This window comes from Oncorhynchus nerka, linkage group LG28, assembly GCF_034236695.1.
Source record: "Oncorhynchus nerka isolate Pitt River linkage group LG28, Oner_Uvic_2.0, whole genome shotgun sequence".
Taxonomy (NCBI): Eukaryota; Metazoa; Chordata; class Actinopteri; order Salmoniformes; family Salmonidae; genus Oncorhynchus; species Oncorhynchus nerka.
Window position 1 is genome coordinate 37,808,484 of NC_088423.1, and position 23,787 is coordinate 37,832,270.

General features: G+C 42.9%; 1 protein-coding gene across 4 annotated transcripts in view; it reads right to left on the minus strand.

The window, feature by feature from the left end:
- Window positions 1-23,787, minus strand: part of LOC115113204 (C-terminal-binding protein 2) — a 131,752-nt gene that overhangs the window by 28,421 nt on the left and 79,544 nt on the right. The window contains exon 1 of one of the 4 annotated variants that reach the window (XM_029640580.2): window positions 12,754-14,858. The exons of 2 other annotated variants lie outside the window; for them this stretch is intronic. In XM_029640580.2, coding sequence (XP_029496440.2) covers window positions 12,754-14,722 — 1,969 coding nt within the window. In that variant the 5' untranslated portion in view covers window positions 14,723-14,858. Of the gene's footprint in view, window positions 1-12,753; window positions 14,859-23,787 lie in introns of those variants that run through there. One more of the 4 variants, XM_029640579.2, reaches the window with a different exon arrangement.

The window sequence follows — 23,787 nt, forward strand, 5'->3', positions numbered from 1 at the left end:
TGTAAAAGCTGAACCCATTTAAAATATAATCTACCATCTAGAGAACCACAGATCATAATGCCCATCACGCTAGGGAAGAGCGGCTCGTGTCTCACGCGCATACTGACCTGGACTGGCATCACGCTGTGTGGCTGGCATCCATGCATCTGAGTGCAAGCACTCCCAGTAGCACCTAAGAAGCAGAGGTGCCACTCAGCCATATACAGTATTCAAACCCCTTGCCTTTGTCCACATTTTGTTACATTACAGCCTTACTCTATAAATGATCAAATAAAACATTCTCATCAATCTACACACAATAGCCCATAACGACAAAGTGAAAACAGGTTTTTAAGACACTGTATTTATATACAGTACCAGTCAACAGTTTGGACAAAAGTTTACACATTCCAGGTTTTTTCTTTATTTTTTACTATTTTCTACATTGTAAAATAATAGTGAAGACATCAAAACTATGCAGTGGTGGAAAAGGTACCCAATTGTCATACTTGAGTAAAAGTAAAGATACCTTAATAGCAAATGCCTTAAGTAAAAGTCACCCAGTAAATTACTACTGGAGTATAAATCTAAAAGTATTTGGTTTTAAATATACTTAAGTATATTAAGCAAACCAGACGACACAATTTATTTTTTAAATTTTATTTACGGATAGCCAAGGGCACACTCCAACAGTCAGACATAATTTACAAACGATGCATTTGTGTTTGTGTTCGCCAGATCAGAGGCAGTAGATCATCATGGAGGTTCTGTTGATAAGTGTGTGAATTGGACCATTTTCTGTCCTGCTAAGGACTCAAAATGTAATGAGTACTTTTGGGTGTAAGGGAAATGTAAGGAGTAAAAAGTACATTATTTTCTTTAAGTATGTAGTGAAGTAAAAGTTGTGAAAATATATAAGTAGTAAAGTACAGATACCCCCCAAAAATGACTTAAGTAAAAATACTTTAAAGTTCTACTTAAGTACTACTTAAGTACTTTACACAACTAAGAAATAACACATACAAAATCATGGAGTAACCAAAAAAGTTTTAAACAATTCAAAATATATTTTATATGAGATTATTCAAAGTAGCCACCCTTTTCCTTGATGACAGCTTTGCACACTCTTAGCATTCTCTCAACCAGCTTCATGAGGTAGTCACCTGGAATGCATTTCAATTAACAGGTGTGCCTTGTTAAAATTAAATATGTGTAATTCCTTTCCTTCTTAATGCCAATCAGTTGTGTTGTGACAAGGTAGGGGGTATACAGAATATAGCCCTATTTGGTAAAAGACCAAGTCCGTATTATGGTAAGTACAGCTCAAATAAGCAAAGAGAAATGACAGTCCATCATTACTTTAAGACATGAAGGTCAGTAAATGCGGAACATTTCAAGACCTTTGAACATTTCTTCAAGTGCAGTCGCAACAACCATCAAGCGCCATGATGAAACTGGCTCTAATGGGGAATGCCACAGGAAAGGATGACCCAGAGTTACCTCTGCTGCAGAGGACAATTTCATTCGAGTTACCAGCCTCAGAAATTGCAGCTCAAATTAATTCTTCATATAGTTCAAGTAACAGACACATCTCAACATCAACTGTTCAGAGAAGACCGTGTGAAATCAGGCCTTCATGGTCAAATTGCTGCAAAGAAACCACTACTAAAGGACACCAATAATAAAAAGAGACTTGCTTAGGCCAAGAAACATGAGCAATGGACATTAGACCAGTGGAAATCTGTCCTTTGGTCTGATGTGTCCAAATTTGAGATTTTTGGCTCCAACTGCTGTGTCTTTGTGAGATGCAGAGTAGTTGCATGGATTATCTCTGCATGTGTGGTTCTCACCGTGAAGCACGGAGGAGGAGGTGTGATGCTGTGGGGTTTGCTTTGCTGAGGACACCGTCAGTGATTTATTTATAATTCAAGGCACATTTAACCAGCATGGCTACCACAGCCTTCTGCAGCAATATGCCATCCCATCTGGTTTGCGCTTAGTGGGACTATAATTTGTTTTTCAACAGGACAATGACCCAACACACCTCCAGGCTGTGTAAGGACTATGTGACCAAGAAGGAGAGTGATGAGTGCTGCATCAGATGACCTGGCCTCCACAATCACCCAACCTCAACCCAATTGAGATGGTTTGGGATGAGTTGGACTGCAGAGTGAAGGAAAAGCAGCCAACAAGTGCTCAGCATATGTGGTAACTCCTTCAAGACTGTTGGAAAAGCATTCCAGGTGAAGCTGGTTGAGAGAATGTCAAGAGTGTGCAAAGCTGTCAGGCAAAGGGTGGCTACTTTGAAAAGTCTCAAATATATTTTGATTTGTTTAACACTTTTTTTGTTACGACATGATTCCATGTGTGTTATTTCATAGTTTCGGTGTCTTCACTACTATTCTACAATGTAGAAAATTGTTTTTTTTAAAGTAAAAATAAAGAAAAACCCTCAAATGAGTCGGGGTGTCTAAACTTTTGACTGGTACCTTCGGTCTCCCAAAACCCACAATAGTGGAATTTTGTAGACAGAAGGTGCTCTTTGGTAAAAGGGGTAAACTGTTCAACAAAAAGAAAGGAGGACCATGGCACTCTTCATATAATGAATTAAAATGCCTTTATTTGTATGGCCTTCTTTAGAGAGTACCACGATATAATACAATGTCCTCTTTTGAACAGCTTTTCCCAATCAACCCCGATTTGAAGAGGGAGTAGTTACAGAATTAATTGGACAACACCTAGTAAGCAATCAATCAAATGTATTTATAAAGCCCTTCTTACATCAGCTGATGTCTCAAAGTGCTGTACAGAAACCCAGCCTAAAACACAAAACAGCAAGCAATGCAGGTGTAGAAGCACGGTGGCTAGGAAGCAATATTATACACATTAAAAAGTGAAATACTGTAGATATTTTATCAAAAATGCATATTAAGGCTAGAAGTATTAGAATCCCTAGAAAGGTAGTTCTAACCTTGAATATGACTGGGCAAAGTGGTAAGAACAGGAGAGCCATCTATTTTATAGTTTCCCGAGCCCATTTGTTGGAAAGTACACTTTATTGATTTGGTGTTTCAACCGAAAGGTCGCTGCTTGCAAAAATAATAGGCTACTTCCCCGGAGATCACATGGGAGAAAACATCGCTCTGAGGTTGAGAGAAGCTTAAGGGTGTTTTCATTATAGTCATTTTATGAACCGATCCCAGTCCTCTTTAAAGTGAAATCTGGGGTAAAAAAAAAAATCTAAAGAACTCAGTTTACTTTATATTCACACAGCCCTTGCCTTTGAATGAGGATTCAACTCTTTTGCCAGTTCACTTCACCTATATTGTGGTTCCGAGTCCTCTTTGCATTTACATTTCTATTTATGTCTCCCCCTCTTCCTCGGGTCCAGCGAAATTAAGGCAGTTATAAACATCACAATACATTCACAACAAATTTCACATTACATTAAGTGTGTGACCTCCGGTCCCTACTCTACTACCACATATCTACAACACAAAATCCATGTGTACATGTGTATGCTATTGTGTGTTTGTATGCATGTGTCTGTGCCTATGTATGCATGTGTCTGTGCCTATGTTTGTGTTGCTTCACAGTCCCCGCTGTTCCCTAAGGGATATTTGTATTGTTTTTTAAAATCTAATTTGACTGCTTGCATGAGTTACTTGATGTGGAATAGAGTCACGTAGTCATGGCTCTATGTAGTACTGTGCACCTCCCATAGTCTGTTCTGGATTTTGGGACTGTGAAGAGACCTCTGGTGGCATGTCTCGTGGGGTCTGCATGGGTGTGATTAAGTAGTGATTAAGTCAATCTCTCCTCCACTTTGAGCCAGGAGAGATTGACATGCATATTATTCATTGTAGTTATCTGTGTACATTAAGGGCCAGCCGTGCTGCCCCGTTATGAGCCAATTGGAATTTTCTTAGCCTCTTTGTGGCACCTGACCACAACTGAACAGTTGTCCAGGTGCGACAAAACTAGAGCCTGTAGGACCCGCCTTGTTGATAGTGCTATTAAAGGCAGGGAAGCTTTTTATTATGGAACGACTTCTCCCCATCTTAGCTACGGTTTTATCAATATGTTTTGACCATGACAGTTAACAATCCGGTGTTACTCCAAGCAGTTTAGTCACCTCAACTTGCTCAATTTCCACACGGGGTGGCAGCGTAGCCTAGTGGTTAGAGCGTTGGACTAGTAACCAGAAGGTTGTGAGTTCAAACCCCCGAGCTGACAAGGTACAAATCTGTCGTTCTGCCCCTGAACAGGCAGTTAACCCACTGTTCCCAGGCCGTCATTGAAAATAAGAATGTGTTCTTAACTGACTTGCCTGGTTAGGTAAAACAATTTGTGTAAGTGCTGTGCTTGTTTCTATAAGCCTGCTGAAAGTCTGTTGTCAATTTGTTCACTGTAAAATAGCATTGTATCTGGTCATACATTTTCTAAAGTTTGAGCCAGTTACTATTTTTAGGTAGTAGAATGACTTTTGCTTCCCTCCAGGCCTGAGGGCACACACTTTCTAGTAGGCTTACATTTAAGATATGACAAATAGGAGTGGCAATATCGTTCGATATTATTATTCTCAGTCATTTTCTATCCAAGTTGCCAGACCCCGGTGGCTTGTCATTGCTGTTAGACAACAATAATTATTTCGCCTCTTCCAACACTCACTTCACAGAATTCAAAATTACAATGCTCGTCTTACATAATTTGGTCCGATATACTTGGATGTGTAGTGTCAGCAATTGTTGCTGGCATGTTATGCCTAAGTTTCCTAATCTTGCCAATTTTTAAAAAATCATTAAGTTGGCAATATCATTGGGTTTTGTGATGAATGAGCCATATGATTGAATTAATGATGGAGCGGAGTTTGCCTTTTTGCCCAACATTTCATTGAATGTGTTCCAAAGCTTTTTACTATCATTCTTTGTCATTTAGCTTTGTTTCATAGTGTAGATTCTTCTTTTTATCCAGTTTAGTCATACGATTTCTCCATTTGCAGTATGTTTGCCAATCGGTTGTGCAGTCAGACTTATTTGACATTTATTTTGCTTCATCCCTTTCAACCATACATTTTTTCAATTCTTCATCAATCCACAAGGATTTAACAGTTTTTACAGTCATTTCCATATTAGTAACTGGGATAAGCAATTTCATAAATGTGTCAAGTGCAGCATCTGGTTGCTCCTCATTACAAACCACAGACCAACACAGTCTTTACATCAACAACATAGGAATCACTACAAAACTTATAGTGTGTAAGAGGTCAAACAATATCAGGCCCAGCCTTTGGAACTTTTCCTAGATATGGCTACTATATTGTGATCACTACATCTGATGGATTTGCATACTGCTTTCAAGCAAATTTCTGCAGCATTAGTAAAGATGTGATCAATATATAATGGTTTCATTCCTGTGCTGTTTGTAACTACCCTGGTAAGTTGACTGATAACCTGAACCAGGTTGCAGGCACTGGTTACAGTTTGAAGCTTTCTCTTGAGTGGGCAGCTTGATGAAAGCCAGTCAATATTTAAAATCACCCAGAAAATATACCTCTGTTGATATCACATACATTATCAAGCATTTCACACGTTATCCAGATACTGACTGTTAGCACTTCATGGTCTATAGCAGCTTCCCACCAGAATGGGCTTTAGGTGAGGCAGATGAACCTGTAGCCATATTACTTCAACAGTATTTAACATGATATCCTCTCTAAGCTTTACAGGGATGTGGTTCTGAATATAAATGGCCACACACACCTCCACCTTCGGCATTTGTGACCCAATTCAGTTAACTAGGCGTATGTTGGAAGTCACGACTTCACAGGAGAGCCATTTGAACATAAAACATGTTTCCAGCAGAGCTGGTTAGGCTGTTTTCATGTTATCCAGAAGTAAACAAATCATCGGCCAGAGCGTCAAGTGTGCGCTCCGAGAGCGAAACAAGGTGGGTGGAGCTAAAACTTAAGAGGGTGTGAACGATGCTGAATGGGTGTAGACAAAGCAGAGCTCTTCACTAGATACCAAAACATTCAACAGTGATTATCTCAAAGGTGAGTTGATCAACTCTCAAAGCAGAATTACTTTCCCATTGTTCCTCAAATGCAGTGTATGATATACCACTTTGTAGCTCTGAGTCTCTACTTTTATCCAATGTAAAAATAAAAAAACATTTCAAATTTTGCTACATAAGACCGAATCCAGGTGGTGAGTCACATATTTTCTGTAGATCTTATAACCATGTATTGCTACCACTGTACCATTGAATGTCATCTGTTACTAGCAAATTATTGATTTCATCAACCTTGTTTCTTAAGCTACATATGTTAACGTGGGCTATTGCTATATATCCAAGTTCTTGAGTTCCTAAGTTTTCCTAAGTTTTCAGTGTCGAGTCGTTGTCTCCCGACAGCAGCTGTGTTCATTGCAACATTCACTCAATGCACTCTACGTTTTTACAATGTGCAGGTCAAGCCATTCCATCAGAATGTGTTATCGGACAACGAGATATACCTACTTACATTTTAATAGCTAATAGATTGCATTTGTTAAAATATGAGACGTAATAATTGTAATCAGAAGATACTATTAAAATGTAAATATTATTGGTAACAGAATAAATAGCAGAAGAATAACTGTAGAGTAAATAATGCTGTAATTGAAAACAGTACACCCAATGTAGGCCCCTTTAAGAGCTAGAATATATGTTGTATCCTATGTTGTGATTCTTACCAAATATGTTGTCTTTTCACAATATTCAAATCATTAGCCAAACAGTTAACTAAAAACAAAGTTTCTACTGTACAAATTCTGGTAGGATCTCCCCCTTTCGTTCCATCTACATCCATTGAAAAAACATTTTGCAACAGAATCGGCGTAATGAATACGCCCCCGTACATATCACAATCTTCTCTATTTTGTGGCACCAATGTGAAGGGTGTGTGGTGTGGGAATAATGACAAGTGAACCTGGGGGGCTAAAAAAGGGAACCAGAACACGGGATTCAAGTGAACCGAACTCAGACCACCTCTCGAAATGGTCTCAGTTCGGTTCACTTCGGGGGCTCTTTTTAGGGTTCTGAGTTCCTTTGCAATGTATTCACACTGCAAAGATTGGCTGAAAGTGACCAAGTGTGAAAACACCATTTGCTGAATGAGGTGTGCATAACTATAATGGCGCAAATGTGGTAAAGGCCATCACGTTGAATGGCTGGACCAGATTCCAATGTTTTGGACACAGGCTGCACCTGTTAATCGGTAGGCTACGTGTTTTTAAGGGACTTTGACTTCATTTCTATTATAATAACAATTGTAGCCTACTTGTACATAATTACACAATCATAAGCTTCCTATTCCCACTGCAGCCTATGGCTGCCTGGAAACTAATTAACTTAGGTTATTTAATAACTCATAATGGTAAAAAAAAAATAGTAACCCAATGATATGAATTAAATAATTAATTAGTGCTGTGCTTATAGCACACTACACTGAGTATACCACTGCTTTCTTTGAGTTCTATGCCATAGACCAGGTTTCCCCAGGTTTTTGTTGGAGATAAAAGACTGTAACAAGACCAGGAAATCAGCTCCAAGTGATTTTAATTTTGGAAATCTGTTCCCAAGAATTCACGCATAATAGAGAGACACATGTAAGCAAGATTTGAAATTATGTTTTATTCAAATATTATACATTATATCGTAACGACCCTGGTATTATAAGCTCAGAAAACGACTCTGCCGCTCAAGCATGCTTTTGCGGCACAGACGATAGCGCGCCGGACCTCGGGCTAAATCTATTTGATGATCCCTGCCATAGACTGACCAGGTGAATGCTATGAACCCTTATTGATGTCACTTGTTAAATCAACTTCAAATCAGTGTAGATGAAGGGGAGGCTACATACTGAAGGAGGACTTTTAAAACTTGTAGACAACTGAGACATGGATTGTGTACAGTGCATTTGGAAAGTATTCAGACCCTTTCCCCCACATTTTGTTACGTTACAGCTTTATTCTAAAACGGATAAAGTATAAATCCACAATCTAAACACAATACCCCATAAGGACAAAGCAAAAAATGTATTTACTTAAGTCTCTTAAATGAGACCCGAAATTGAGCTCAGGTGCATTCTGCTTCCATGGATCATCCTTGAGATGATTCTACAACTTGATTGGAGTCCAGCTGTGGTAAATTCAATTGATTGGACATGATTTAGAGAGGCACACACCTGTCCATATAAGGTCCCACAGTTGGCAATGCATGTCAACAAAGCAAAAACCAAGCCATGAGGTCGAAGGAATTGTCCGTAGAGCTCCAAGACAGGATTGTCTCGAGGCACATGGGTAGCAAAGCATTTCTGCAGCATTGAAGGTCCAAAGAACACATCGGTCTTCATCATTCTTAAATGGAACACGTTTTGAACCACCAAGCTCTTCCTAGAGCTGGCCACCTGGCTCTTCCTAGAGCTGGCCACCTGGCCAAACTGAACAATCAGGGGAGTAGGGCCTTGGTCAGGGAGGTGATCAAGAACCCGATGGTCACTCTGACAGAACTCCCGAGTTCCTCTGTGGAGATGTGAGAACCTTCAAGAAGGACAGCAATCTCTACAGCACTCCACCAAATCAAGCATTTATGGTAGAGTGGCCAGAACGAACCCACTCCTCAGTAAAAGGCACATGTTGAGTGATGAGTTTACAAAAGGCACCTAAAGGACCCTGACTATAAGAAACAAGATTATCTGGTCTGATGAAACAATGATTGAACTATTTGGCCTGAATGCCATGCGTCAAGTCTGGAGGAAACCTGGCACGATCCTTACGGTGAGGCATGGTGGTGGCAGCATGATGCTGTTGGGATGTTTTTCAGCAGCAGGGACTAGGAGACTAGTCAGGATTGAGGGAAAGATAAACAAGGCAAAGTACAGAAAAATCCTTGATAAAAACCTGCTCCAGTGCGCTCAGGACCTCAAGCTGACGACTCAATATTAGGAAGATTTTCATAATATTAGGAAGATGCTCCCGAGTGGCACAGTGGTCTATGCACTGCATCTCAGTGCAAAAGGCATCACTGCAGTACCCGAGTCACATAGGGCGGCGCACAATTGGCCCAGCGCCGTCCGGGTTTGGCCGCAGTACGCGTCATTGTAAATAAGAATTTTTTCTTAACTGACTCTCCTAGTTAAATAAAGGTTAAATAAAAAATATATATATATTGTTTTTATGATGTTTGGTATACTCAGTGTATATTTTGACAATCATGTTAAAAATGTATTGTTTGTTAATATGTAGGTGTAATAATCCTACCTATTATCATATGTATAACAATGTTGGAAAATATTTGTTTGGTTTTGTAATCAGTTAGCACAGTATGTATTCGTTCATATGATCTCATTTTAGAAGTGATGTAATCTACCCTGAGATTTGTTTTAACCATGTCTGACTGAATAAGTGTTTGAAAATCGCAATTCATAATCGCAATTAGAATATCTGGCCATAAAATCGCAATGAGATATTTTGTCCAAATCGTGTAGCCCTAGGTGTTACTAATGAACATATTGAGGCTATCGGCATATCATATCTAAATATTTATATAGGCTTACTAATTATGAAGACGGTACAGAGGAACAGCTCAAATGGTTGAGATATTCCCTATATCATGTTGTTAAATGTCAGAAATTATACTCAGACATACTCCATGCAACCAAAAAACCGGTTGACGATTTCTACAATGCAAAATTATATTAACTCCTGCTCTCAAAAAGGGCACATGCCATTATTGCTCTGTGGTCATATTTCAACACGAGGTGACTAAAATGTCATTATTATGACTCTCCTCTAGCTCACAGTATTAGCTCAAGCAACCTTTTTTCAACACAGTGCCATAAAATGCAAATCTCAGCCATTTCCACCAGTCCCCACTCTAGTGAAACATTTTGCCTGCTCCTTAAAAGATCATCTTTCTGTGATTATGACCAAACCCCTGTTGCCTAGCAACACACAATTAAGGAATATGCTTTCAGAGAGGCTTTGCAGGCGTCCATTAACAGATGAAATTACCAAAGCAACAAATGTCAGCCGCATGCACATTCATTTGTTGTACTGAGTGTGTGTTTAACATGAGGAAACCCTTGTGTGCAAAAGCGAACTAGGGTGAGCTATTATCATGGCTGCAGATTTTTACAGCAGAGAAAGGTACCTAAATATAAAGGGTCCTTTAGACATAAACAGAAGAAGTACCATCTTTTCCCCCCCCCTGAGACTAGACAGACTTCATAAATCCATTTGTTCTCAATCTGTAGGGGAGCTGTCGGAGCCAATGGTTATAGCTCTAGTACTGGGGGAATCTAAAGATGTCAGCCTAGTCCATAAATAACAGAGTGAATCTGTGGATTAGCAGTGTTGTAAAAGGAGGATCTAAAGGACTAAACCCCTTTTGCTTCTCATTCCAGTAACTCAGAGAAAAGACACAATTGCTGATCGGTGATCATCACATTCATTTCATTTCAGCAGCACAGCTAGGATGTTGTCCAACCCGATGGATGCTGTCCAATAGCATTATTATTGAACAACTTTGATGATGAATCATACTTGTTGAAATCATAGCTAGTGCTGGTAATTTCTCACATCTTCCAAATTTCTGTAGCACCAATGTTAGAGAGCTACAGTATACAATATAGTTCATTTCAACATTCCCTACAATGGTCACTGCTGCACCTGAACAGAGACAATAACAGTGTATGCAACACTACACATAACGTACAGCTCCAGGCTACTTCAATGCACTATAAGCAGAATGATGCTGTGATGATGCTGAAACCAATATTACATAACCCTTCCCACCAGGCCATCAGCCCTGAAGATTATGCTATGTGTGGACAAGCATGTGGACAATTATGCCTTTGTTCTGTGTGGACAAGCTTCAAATGCCTACAGATGAGGTGAAGGGCAAGGAATATAGCTCCAAAGCAAAAACAGCTCTCTTTTTCTCTCTCCCACACACACACACGCACAGACAGACACACCCAATGCAATGCACACAGGCACGCATAAACTCAAGGCTCCAATTCTCCCATGTTTAATCGTGACCATGTACCCAGATTGGTTGGACAAACACAACTACTGACAGGCTGTTTCTGCTTTAAAAAGCAGCGTTACCTCAGATAGATGACAGCTCACATCGTACCACATCACACTGTCCTTGCCCCACTCCCACCCTCCATCTTGGTCATCACAACCATTATGTGTGGCAAAAAAATAAACAATACAGAACAGCATGCATCTCATAGAGCACAAAGATGACTGACAGTACACGAGTGTCTAAAATAGAATTTAGAAAGAGGTAGGTAGGGCTACTCACAGAGCTTTTCAACAGGGACTCATTTTAGGATCACAACAGTGGACTATAAATAATTAGGGCATGGGGAGGATTAAAGGCTGATATTGTTAAAAAGTTACACTTTTAGGCCATTAATTAAGCCATTCATTTAAAAAAAAAACATGATCTCAAATATGGATATACTGTAACTAACGCCATTCACGGAAGATATGGTAGCCAAACTCTTAAGGATCGGAACCTTTTTTTTCAATTTTCGCCTAAAATGACATACCCATAACAAAATCGAACTGCAAATCGAACTAATTCTTGATACCATTTGAAAGGAAACACTTTGAAGTTTGTGGAAATGTGAAATTAATGTAGCAGAATATAACACATTAGATCTGGTAAAAGAGAATACAAAAAAAATATAATTGTATGATCATCTTTGAAATGCAAGAGAAAGGCCGTAATGTACTATGCCAGGTCAGGCGCAATTTAAATGTTGGCCACTAGATGGCAGACGTGTATGGGTAAAGTTTTAGACAGATTCAATGAACCATTGCATTTCTGTTCAAAATGTTGCATCAAGACTGCCCAAATGTGTCTAATTGGTTTATTAATACATTTTCAAGTTCCTAACTGTGCACTCTCCTCAAACAATTGCATGGTATTCTTTCACTGCAATAGCTACTGTAAATTGGACACTACAGTTAGATTAACAAGAATGTAAGCGTTCTGTCCATATCAGATATGTCTATGTCCTGGGAAATGTTCTTGTTATTTACAACCTCATGCTAATCACATTAGCCTGCGTTAGCTCAACTGTCCCGTGGAGGGGACACCGATCCCGTATTAAGTTGAGATGTTTATCCATTGTCAATCCAATACAAAGGCACATACACAGGTTAACAATAAGCAGAGCTCCACACAGCCAAAGGGTAGATTGAAATGATGTGAAAGCAGCAAAGAGATAAATTCATATCAATCTACAGAAAAAGTATCTCAAACACTTCAACGTTGAGTGGGAACCAGATAAATGGCCCTTTTCTGGCACTTGGTGTAAGAGCACTGCATTACAGTATCCTGTATTCAATTCATGCCAAATAGCTGTCATAAAGAGAGCAGTTTCATAGCCTTAAATATTCAACTGTTATTTGAGAAAGGGGCTATCCTGATAAGGGTATAAAATAATTATTAATTTGATGGCAAAAACACAATACCTAATTGTTGTCTTAGAGTACAGAGTGAATGGTTATCTAACCAGAGCTTCCATTTCAAATAGAAAAAATCTATAACTACAATTGTTTTTATATAACCCAAGAGAAACCATACTCTTTCAGTAACCATACTCCTTCAGTAGCCAACAAATACACTACAGCCAAGAGACATTCTATACAGGAGGACTAGGGGAGAGGAGGAAGAGGAGGGAATGGTTGAGGGGATAAAAGTATGCTTTACTTGTATCTGGTGATGCCATGGTGGAGACGATGACAGGTGGGCCAGTACGGCGGCTAAGCTTCTGGTTGGTGGCCATAGCACTCTGGTTCTGCATGCCGGTACCCACTGGCATCATGGCTCCATCGGACGGGGTGCCCCCAGCCTTGCGTATCATCTGAGGGCTGGGGTGGGCGCTGTGCACGGGTTGCAGGCTGCGGTCCCGTTTCATCAGCTCCATGGGCACTGTGTAGTTGGTGGAGTATGCCCTTGGGGCCTGCTGAGGTGACGGCTGGGCAGGCATGCACACTGGCATTTGCTGTTGTTGCATGGCTTGCATCTGCTGGGGCATGGCACCCATCATCTGCATGCCCGGCGTCATGGGGACACCCGGGTGTTGGGAGAATGCAGACATGGGCTGGGACTGGACAGGGACCATGGCACCATTGTAGGTCCCTGGGGTACGAGGTCCTGGGTAGCCCTGTGTATTTTCCAGAAGTTGCTGAGAGGGAGCACTGTTGGGCCTCCTGGCCAAGGCCTCAGCCATGGTGGGGGAGATGGTCTGCATGGTACCAGGGGTCTGTGGTGGCATCAGCCGGGGGTCCATGCCCATGGCCTGCTGCTGCTGGAGGTACATGTCAGAGCGGTGGCTGAAGCTGTTGGAGCGGCCCCGCATGTGGGCCTGTTGCTGGGGCGTGGGAGGGGGCTCTAAGGGCCTCTTGACGCTGATGGCCACCCGTGACAGCACCCGCGCCTGCCCTAGGTTGGGAGCCACTGAACGTACGTCATTCTCCTCCATGACTGCCAGCATGCCGGTTGTGTCAAAGCCCTGCTGGATGAGTGAGGAGATGGTACTCTCTGAGAGACCCTCGCTTCGAAGAAGAGCCAGATACTCTGGGTCGGCGTTCCTCTTGTGATCCACTGGAGCTGCAGGCGTCTGGTGGGCTGTGGGAGGTGGAGGGGGGAGGGCTACAGGGGCAGGTGGGATAGGAAGAGGGGCAGGAACAGGTGCAGGAACAGGGGCGGCGAGAGGAGGGTTGGGGTTGTAGACCTGCATGTTGGGCTGCGGAGCTTGTTGTTGTTGAACGCTGTAGGGCAATGTGCACTCCTGCCTTATCATCATACCTCGCTGCTGCATGCTCCCATCTAGCCCCTGAGTGTTAGGGTCCACCACCAGGCAGGTGGCTGCAGGCTGCTGCCGAGGGTCCACGGGATGGCCGTTGATGTCGGTATAGACTGTCTGGCCGGCTAGAGGGGTTGGCTCAGATGTGTAACGAGGTGAAGAGGGTTGTTCCATTCCATAGTGAGCAGGAGAGCTTTGGCCATCTGGCATCATATTGGCAGTGGCGGTTGCGGCTACAGCTGCAGGCTGATTGTAAACCTGGTTAATGCAATGGGCAGTTGGCGGAAGAGGGCGAGGAGGAAGAGGAGAAGAAGACGAAGGACCCGGAGGTAAGGGCCTCCCTCCCTGTCCCTGGTCCCATGGTGGGCGTCCCACTGGGTTCATCCCGTAGTGGGACGGGGATCTGCTGAGCGGGTGAGGCTGCTCCTGAGTCTGCTGCTCCACCCGGTAGAAGCCCCGGTGGTCCTCTGGTGGTCGGGGAGCCATAGCAGGGTCATGGGGATAATAGTCCTGGGAGGCGATGAATCCTCGGTGACTATTAGCCATGGGTGGACGGTCGTAGTTGTTTAGCTCAGGGACTGAGCCCTTTCTCATTCCCCGGGGATTGGTAGCGTAGCCTTGCTGACTGTACAGAGAGTCTTGGTAGGAGTAGGGGTCTCGTTTCAGATCCAGGTCCGGAGGACGTATCCCAGGGGGAGTCTCATAGTAACCTACTCCCTCTGCCCCGTAAGACAGCGAGTTTCGTCGACCCGCTATCCTGCCTTGTTGGTCATACACGCTTTCTCCCCCGGCCCACTGACCCTCATTCCCCCCCAGGGTGTCCCAACTGTGGGAGCGACCGATACTCAACTGCTTGCTGGCGACGAGCATTGGAGAGAAAAAAAACTGGACAGCTTTACAGAGGACAAAAAACAAGCAGGGAGTAGTTGGTGTTTTCTTTCAAGTCTTCAGTTACAATTTACATCAAAAGAGTGGAAAGGAGGGAGGGAGGACGGAGGAGGAGCAAAAAGAGATGAAGCAGTGGGGTATATTGTTTCACCTGATATCCAGTTGTCATTTTTTGGGGCTCTTCTGAGGTCCTTTCTATTCAGTGGCTCCCCTTGACAGGCAATCCTTGAATAATTAATCTATGGAAACATTGCTGCTAGTTGTGAGAGGACACCACACTGTGTAAATGCTGCAAAGGCAGCACCAACTACTCCATTGAACCACAATGACAGAGTCCGTGCTTGTGCTGGCCACCAACCATGTAGGCTACCCGATGCGGTGAGTGGAAAAATACACGAAAGGGGGGAATATTGGAGGGGGTGGGATAGGATTGTAGGCAGGGGCTTGTACTAATCCAGTAGGGTTTATCCTTCCCGTACTCTGGGACATTTTACTCACTCTGGCGATTGCTATGAGGGATTACAGTCTAAATAAAGACGGCTTAATTCTGCTACCCATCGTGACGTTACGTGAACCAACTAAAAAGTATCTCTGAGGATTCTGCTCATTTACGCAAGGGCAAACCTCCATCCAAATCCGTGGCCCGGGACACTTACCTGGGTCTGATCACTTGATTTTGTTGTCAATGACTTGCTGGGTCTCGTTCAATGAGCATGAGAGATTTACACTACCCCGCTAGTAGCCCTCAGGGAGGGGAAGGCAGGCAGGCGGGTGATTGAAATGAATACAGATCTCCCTGCTAAGTCTCATGTGCCGTCAGGAAACATCAAATCCACTCTGATTGGACACTAATCCGTTGCCTGGGCTGACGCTGACAGAGTGACCACGCAACTCCTGTGAAACTCCTGTCACACTCTCTCCCCTCACTGAGAGGACCTAGTAAATGTCACAAGACGACTGGCACCCGGAGACACAGAACCCACAGGGGGCAATGGGAAACTGACTGCTAAAAAACCATCTGAAAACGTTATTAAAGCATACTGCCTGCAACCCTTTAGAAATAATAAGCGTGAAAGAAAGTGACAAAAGCAAGGCTTGTCCTCAAAGCAACTATTTGCATGTACAATTATTGGATTAAAGCCATTTGCTCCAACCACAATCTGTCAACCTGCTGTTACCACAGCACTCCACCCAAAGCATTGCTGATCCCCTTTACCAAGCGAAGCTCTGTGTCTGGATTTTGCCCCTTGTCAGAGAGACCTGGGGGGAGAATGCACTTTTTGTCACTACACACACACTTCTCTAAGCAATCCTTGAAAACCTCTATGAATCCTTCCTATCCTCCCAGTCCCCCTGTGGTACATAATTCTTTGGCCTACCTACCTGCCTGGCCAGCTGACACTTCATCCCTGTTGGAAAGGTTCCCTGTTAACTAATGCATGAGAACAGATGTTAAGGCGGAGAAGACGCCTCCATTTTCATTAACCCTGTCCTGGGATCAATTCTGGGGCATCATGTTTTCTGTTGCCATGACAGCTAGGGACCCTCTCAAATATCCCACCTCATTGACAAATTATCCTCGAGTTTACCCTGCATTCGGTTTTTAGACCATCGTGAAGACCTGCTGGATTGCAGTGGTGGATCAGTGTTTAATCAGGGTTGAGTAATTAGGAAGAGAAGCGATTACACTGGACAGGATGTCAAAGGAAATGCTAAAGCGCCCAATGCTGTTGCATTATGGGTTGACAGGAAAAGGGGGATTATCATTGATAGTGGAATTGACTTCAGACCAACTGACTTTTTCCCTGTGTTTTTATAGTTCCAGGAAACCATAGTTGACAGAAGGAAATAAGGCAAGTGAGATGGAGAGAGATGGAGAGAGAGGGAAATGGATGGATGAGAGAGCAAGAGACAGGAGGCAGCTGGGGGCACTGATATTAAAATGAGAGCGAGAGTTTCTCAATTCAGTTTCATGCTTGAATGAATAGCAGGGTGAAAAGTAAACTAATTAAGTCTTTGGGGACTTTGTGGAAACCGAAAGGCGTACACATATGTAGAAGCATGCACACACAGTTATCTATGAAACAGCAACCCTACGTAGCACATGCCTTGTGGGAATAGGATTCAATTCACTTAGCAAAAAACCTAACAATAACATTGGTCACTGGAAGCCATTGTCCTGCCGCCAACACACACCCACATAGACTGTGTACAACAACCCGTGTTTCAACTCCATCAGTGTAAACCTAAACAGCGCTATTCCCCTCTTTTATTGATTTACTTCTGTGATCTGATTCCCAAGAGTGTGCTAGACTAGACTACACATCTTTATCAAACAGTCAGGGTGGAACAGTTCTAGATAGAGTATGTGTGTTCTGGGTTTGTAGATCTAATCATACAGTAACAGGAAGCAAAGACACTGTCGACAAACCAAGGATCCCTACACCTGAGTATACACAGGACATTAATGGGACAGTTCACTCACTCATCTTTGCACACTCCTTGGAGCATAGTGCCTCAACAAATGGATCCCCACGCTGCGGCCAGGTCCCAGGCTGGTGTGTTGTTGAGTCCCAAGGTGTGTACAGTCGTGGCCAAAAGTTTTGAGAATGACACAAATATTAATTTTCAGTCTGCTGCCTCAGTTTGTATGATGGCAATTTGCATATACTCCAGAATGTTATGAAGAGTGATCAGATTAATTGCAAAGTCCCTCTGCCATGCAAATGAACTGAATCACCAAAAACATTTCCACTGCATTTCAGCCCTGCCACAAAAGGACCAGCTGACATGTAAGTGATTCTCTCGTTAACACAGGTGTGAGTGTTGACGAGGACAAGGCTGGAGATCACTCCATCATGCTAATTAAGTTCAAATAACAGACTGGAAACTTTAAAAGGAGGGTGGTGCATTGGAATCATTGTTCTTCCTCTGTCAACCATGGTTACCTGCAAGGAAACACGTGCCGTCATCATTGCTTTGCACAAAAAGGGCTGCACAGGCAAGGATATTGCTGCCAGTAAGATTGCACCTAAATCAACCATTTATCAGATCATCAAGAACTTCAAGGAGAGCAGTTCAATTGTTGTGAAGAAGGCTAGAAAGTCCAGCAAGCGCCAGGACCGTCTCCTCAAGTTGATTCAGCTTCGGGATCAGGGCACCACCAATACAGAGCTTGCTCAGGAATGGCAGCAGGTAGGTGTGAGTGCATCTGCACGCACAGTGAGGCAAATACTTTTGGAGGATGGCCTGGTGTCAAGAAGGGCAGCAAAGAAGCCAGACTGGAGAGGGTAGCAAGTTTTAAGTTCATCGGCATACACATCACAGACAAACTGAATTGGTCCACTCACACTGACAGCATCGTGAAGAAGGCGCAGCAGCGCCTCTTCAACCTCAGGAGGCTGAAGAAATTTGGCTTGTCACCAAAAGCACTCACAAACTTCTACAGATGCACAATCGAGAGCATCCTGGCGGGCTGTATCACCGCCTGGTACGGCAACTGCTCCGCCCTCAACCGTAAGGCTCTCCAGAGGGTAGTGAGGTCTGCACAACGCATCACCGGGGCAAACTACCTGCCCTCCAGGACACCTACACCACCCGATGTTACAGGAAGGCCATAAAGATCATCAAGGACATCAACCACCCGAACCACTGCCTGTTCACCCCGCTATCATCCAGAAGGCGAGGTCAGTACAGGTGCATCAAAGCTGGGACCGAGAGACTGAAAAACAGCTTCTATCTCAAGGCCATCAGACTGTTAAACAGCCACCACTAACATTGAGTGGCTGCTGCCAACACACTGTCATTGACACTGACCCAACTCCAGCCACTTTAATAATGGGAATTGATGGGAAATGATGTAAATATATCACTAGCCACTTTAAACAATGCTACCTTATATAATGTTACTTAGCCTACATTATTCATCTCATATGCATACGTATATACTGTACTCTAGATCATCGACTGCATCCTTATGTCACTAGCCACTTTAACTATGCCACTTTGTTTACTTTGTCTACATACTCATCTCATATGTATATACTGTACTCGATACCATCTACTGTATGCTGCTCTGTACCATCACTCATTCATATATCCTTATGTACATATTCCTTATCCCCTTACACTGTGTATAAGACAGTAGTTTTGGAATTGTTAGTTAGATTACTTGTTGGTTATCACTGCATTGTCGGAACTAGAAGCACAAGCATTTCGCTACACTCGCATTAACATCTGCTAACCATGTGTATGTGACAAATAAAATTTGATTTGATTGATTTGCTTTGATTTGATATTCTGCAAAAAGGTACAGGGATTGGACTGCTGAGGACTGGGGTAAAGTAATTTTCTCTGATGAATCCCATTTCCCATTGTTTGGGGCATCTGGAAAAAAGCTTGTCCGGAGAAGACTAGGTGAGCGCTACCATCAGTCCTGTGTCATGCCATCCTGAGACCATTCATGTGTGGGGTTTCTTCTCAGCCAAGAGAGTGGGCTCACTCACAATTGTGCTTAAGAAAACAGCCATGAATAAAGAATGGTACCAACACATCCTCCGAGATCAACTTCTCCCAACCATCCAGGAACAGTTTGGTGATGAACAATGCCTTTTCCAGCATGATGGACCACCTTGCCATAAGGCAAAAGTGATAACTAAGTGGCTCGGGGCACAAAACATCGATATTTTGGGTCCATGGCCAGGAAACTCCCCAGACCTTAATCCCATTGAGAACATGTGGCCAATCCTCAAGAGACTGGTGGACAAACAAAAACCCACAAATTCTGACCAACTCCAAGCATTGATTATGCAAGAATGGCCTGCCATTAGTCAGGATGTGGCCCAGAAGTTAATTGACAGCATGCCAGGGCGGATTGCAGAGGTCTTGAAAAAGAAAGGTCAACACTGCAAATATTGACTCTTTGCATCAAGTTCATGTAATTGCCAATAAATATCTAAAGACACTGAAGCAGAAAACTTTGTGGAAATGAATATTTGTGTCATTCTCAAAACTTTTGGCCACGACTGTAGGTCATCACACAAATTACAAAATTACATATTGTTTTGATCTACAAATCGATTAGATTTGTGCCACAAATGCTGCAAAGTTAGCATTTGAAACAGTAGCCATATAAACAAAACCAAAGAATGGATTGCAGTCATACCTTGTCCATAGACTGCTTACAGTTTGTAATTTTGGTGAACTCTCCCTTTTGAAACACTGTGACATTCAAATGTAAATACTTGTGGAGGCACATACACAATTATGTGAGAGAAGACACAAAAATGAGCCACTTGTACAAACCCAGTATTATACATTACAAGTGGAAGGGGAAACAAAATAAATCAATACAACGCAGAAATACCTCAGTCGCCACACAATATTTCTCGGTACACCTTGGCATTGTAACTACTTGCCACATGAACAGAAAAGGTCTTCCTTATTCATAAGGGGCTTGGTGTTATTTGTTGTTGCATGCTTGACATCTGTGAAAGAGGCTACCCACACAGATGCCTACATTTAATATGCCCCCTACATCTCACTATCAGTCAAATCCTAGCTCTCTGCCTCGATATTAATAATGCATCTCAGTCAGACAGAGGCAGGGATGGAGGGTGTGTACTGTATGTTGTGTGTGTGTGTGTGTGTGTGTGTGTGTGTGTGTGTGTGTGTAGCTCACATGCTATGAGCTCATTTGTCCTCAGTACACCGCAAGCATGTGTGACCCTAGATCTGCTCTGAGCCTTTGACCCTGTTCAAGGCAACTCATTTCCTCGTCTTCTGACATGCTACAGCGACTTCGCTAATGTCCCATTACATTTAGACATGCCACTGCTGTAGCCAGCCTTGTTCTGACATGAATACATGAAACAAGGACTAGACATGAATACTGACTTGACATTGAAAAAACAACTGCCTTACATGCTGACCACACCGCTCGCGTCTCCCATCTCCTCATTGGTTTTTAGAAGCATATACCCACGTGGGTGATTGAAAGTGGAACTGAGGTCCACACACAGTCCCGTTGGTGCTGATAATGCAGAAGACGACGACTGAAGGAGAGACTACTAGAAACTAAGTTTCCCCTTATATCTGTGGATTAATTGTCGAGAACACACAATTTTGTGTAACTCAAAATGGGTAAAAATTTCACAAATATCCAGGACAAAAAGGACATTGTGCATTTCAGGTAAAATAACAACCTAATGTTTATATCCCTGGACAAATTAGCTAGCAACAGCACGCTAGCTAGCTAAATGTCCATGAATGTTTCATGTTTCGACCTGTCCCCAAATTAATATAGTTGGTTCAGAGTTAATTTTGATATTTCATGGTGTTCTGGTGTGGATAGACAAAATCAAAAGACGCACGTGTGTGCCCAGTGTAGTCAGCATGTTAATATTCATCCACATCGGTTCACTCATTTCATGATTAAAATGTTAAACACACATTGACATATAGATGAGCTGGGGCAGTAGGCAAACTGTAAAGGAGGGATTCAATTACACAGGACAGATTGACCTCAACGCATCAGTCAGACCTCAGACCTCATTGTATGTAGCTATGCGACTCTGATAGCAATACAATGACTGCATTGTGACTGATCAGATTGTAACGGGGCATGTGGATACTCTTGCTAAATGTAGTTGGTCTTACCTACAGTCATATCATATTACTTTCTATGGTATTAATGTTTAAACAACATCTCTCCAAGATTCATACACTGCTCAGGAGGGAAATTTACGATGCAGAAACAGAAAAAAGAAAAAAAAGAAACTAAAGCCGATGGTAATGATTTCCTAGGTGTCAACCCTGTTACAGCTGTCACAGCCTGCATCCCACACTGCTCATCTATCCACGTTCAATCTCCCATTAGCCCCTCCTCCTTCCAGCCCAGACACAGCTCTGTTAAAACAGCCTATTGTTTTGTCTTTGCAGTAGATTTGTCTTTCCGAGAACTTAATTTCCACGTCTTGAAGGCAACCACACATACAAACTAGCTCCCACAAATACTGTAGAATGGGCACGCACGCACGCACGCACGCACGCACGCACGCACACACGCACACACACACTCCTCCTACCCTGGGATTTGTGAGATTATGGACCCCAGATGAGTTATTCTCCTTCTCCCCCAACATACAGTCCTCTATGACCATCTCCATAAGCCCATAAAGGGGCTGTGGGGTTTGGCTGAAAGCCTGGAACACAACCCGGGGAGGGGTGGGGGGGGGGGGGGGGTTGGTTGGGGTGAGTTCATAGCCTGACTGGATGCCAGGAGCAGGGGGTTGGAAGTATCAGGGGCTTAGGCTGTGCTCACAGTCTGGGTAAAAGGCTCCCCTACCGGGGAAGTATACGTCAGGATACCTCTCCTGTTCTCTCTCTCTCTCTAAAATGTTATCATGGCTGATGGCACAAAAACCCCTCACCTCTCCACTGCAATAGCCAACTAATGGTTTACCATCTGGTGTAAATGTGATGCCATGCATTACCCAGGAAGTTACTGCAAATTGGAAGTAAATGTTAAGTGACCCACTAACATTGTTAGAGGTTTTGAAACATTTTACAACAAACATTTGTGGTGATTATTTTCATGTACATGCATGTGAAAATAACCACATTCACCATCTAGGTTTGTTCTATCACCCTCACCTTCACCCTACGACATCACTTAGGTCTGACTAAATATTGTGGCACTGTGTTCTGGAGTGTTACCCAGCAGCCGTAGAAGTAGCAAAGCCAGAGCATGCTGGGTACACAGATGGGGAAGACAGACGAGACTAGGGGGCGAGGGAGGGGGTGCTCCAGTGTTGGTGAGGTGGGGTGGGGGGCGATGTCGGGCAACAAGCCGCTGCAGCTGGGCCAAGAATAAGATGATGCAGTCATACGCAGATGACAACTGATGTCTGACAGCAGATGTTTCTAACCATCTCCTCATTAAACCCGTTACACTCATACCTGTATACAGGTTCAAAATGGCAGATTTGGACATTGATAAGCGCCTAAATTGGAACGCAGTGGCTGTACAGTAACATGCTATACATGACATCAGAGCTAAGGGTCTCCGCTACACAGCTTTGTATGGGTTTTGAGTGACAGCCGTTCTTGTTGCGCTCTGTGCTCATATTCAGAAGTTTCCCCCATCCCTCCCACCAATTAGGCAACTTTAGCTAATTGTTTGTCGTCTGAGAGGGAAATGCTGTAAATAACGAGGACTCAATGTATTTTGAAAGATGAGATAAACCAAAACACCCGTGAGTCCAAATGTGCACTTCAGATTTCCATATTTTAAAACTTGTAATATACCGTGTCAACGTTTATGATCATTATGTTTGATGTACAGCTGCAAGATGATATGGGGTTATACCCTGGGTTGTCCTGAACAGAATGAGCCCGTTTGTTGTATTGTGTAGAAAATTGGCCACGGACCATGCATCTGAATGCACTCATGACTTAATTCAATGCGCACCAAAATGTGTATCTGCTTCTCTGAATTGCCTTGTGAAAGCCTAACTCTGTAAGAACCTATTTTATCATTTATACTGAACAAAAATATAAAACACAACATGCAACAATTTCAATGATTGTACTGAGGTGCAGGTAATATAAGGAAATCAGTCAATATAAATTAATTAGGCCCTAATCTATGGATTTCACATGACTGGGCAGGGGCGCAGCCATGGGTGGGCCTGGTAGGGCATAGGCTCACCCACTGGGGAGCCAGGCAAAATATTTTTTGTCCCCACAAAAGGGCTTTGTTTACCTACCTCATCCCCATACTGATTTTATTTATTTACTTTTCTGCTCTTTTGCACACCAATATCTCTACCTGTACATGACCATCTGATCATTTATCACTCCAGTGTTAATCTGCAAAATTGTAATTATTCGCCTACCTCCTCATGCCTTTTGCACACAATGTATATAGACTCCCCCTTTTTTCTACTGTGTTATTGACTTGTTAATTGTCTACTCCATGTGTAACTCTGTGTTGTCTGTTCACACTGCTATGCTTTATCTTGGCCAGGTCGCAGTTGTAAATGAGA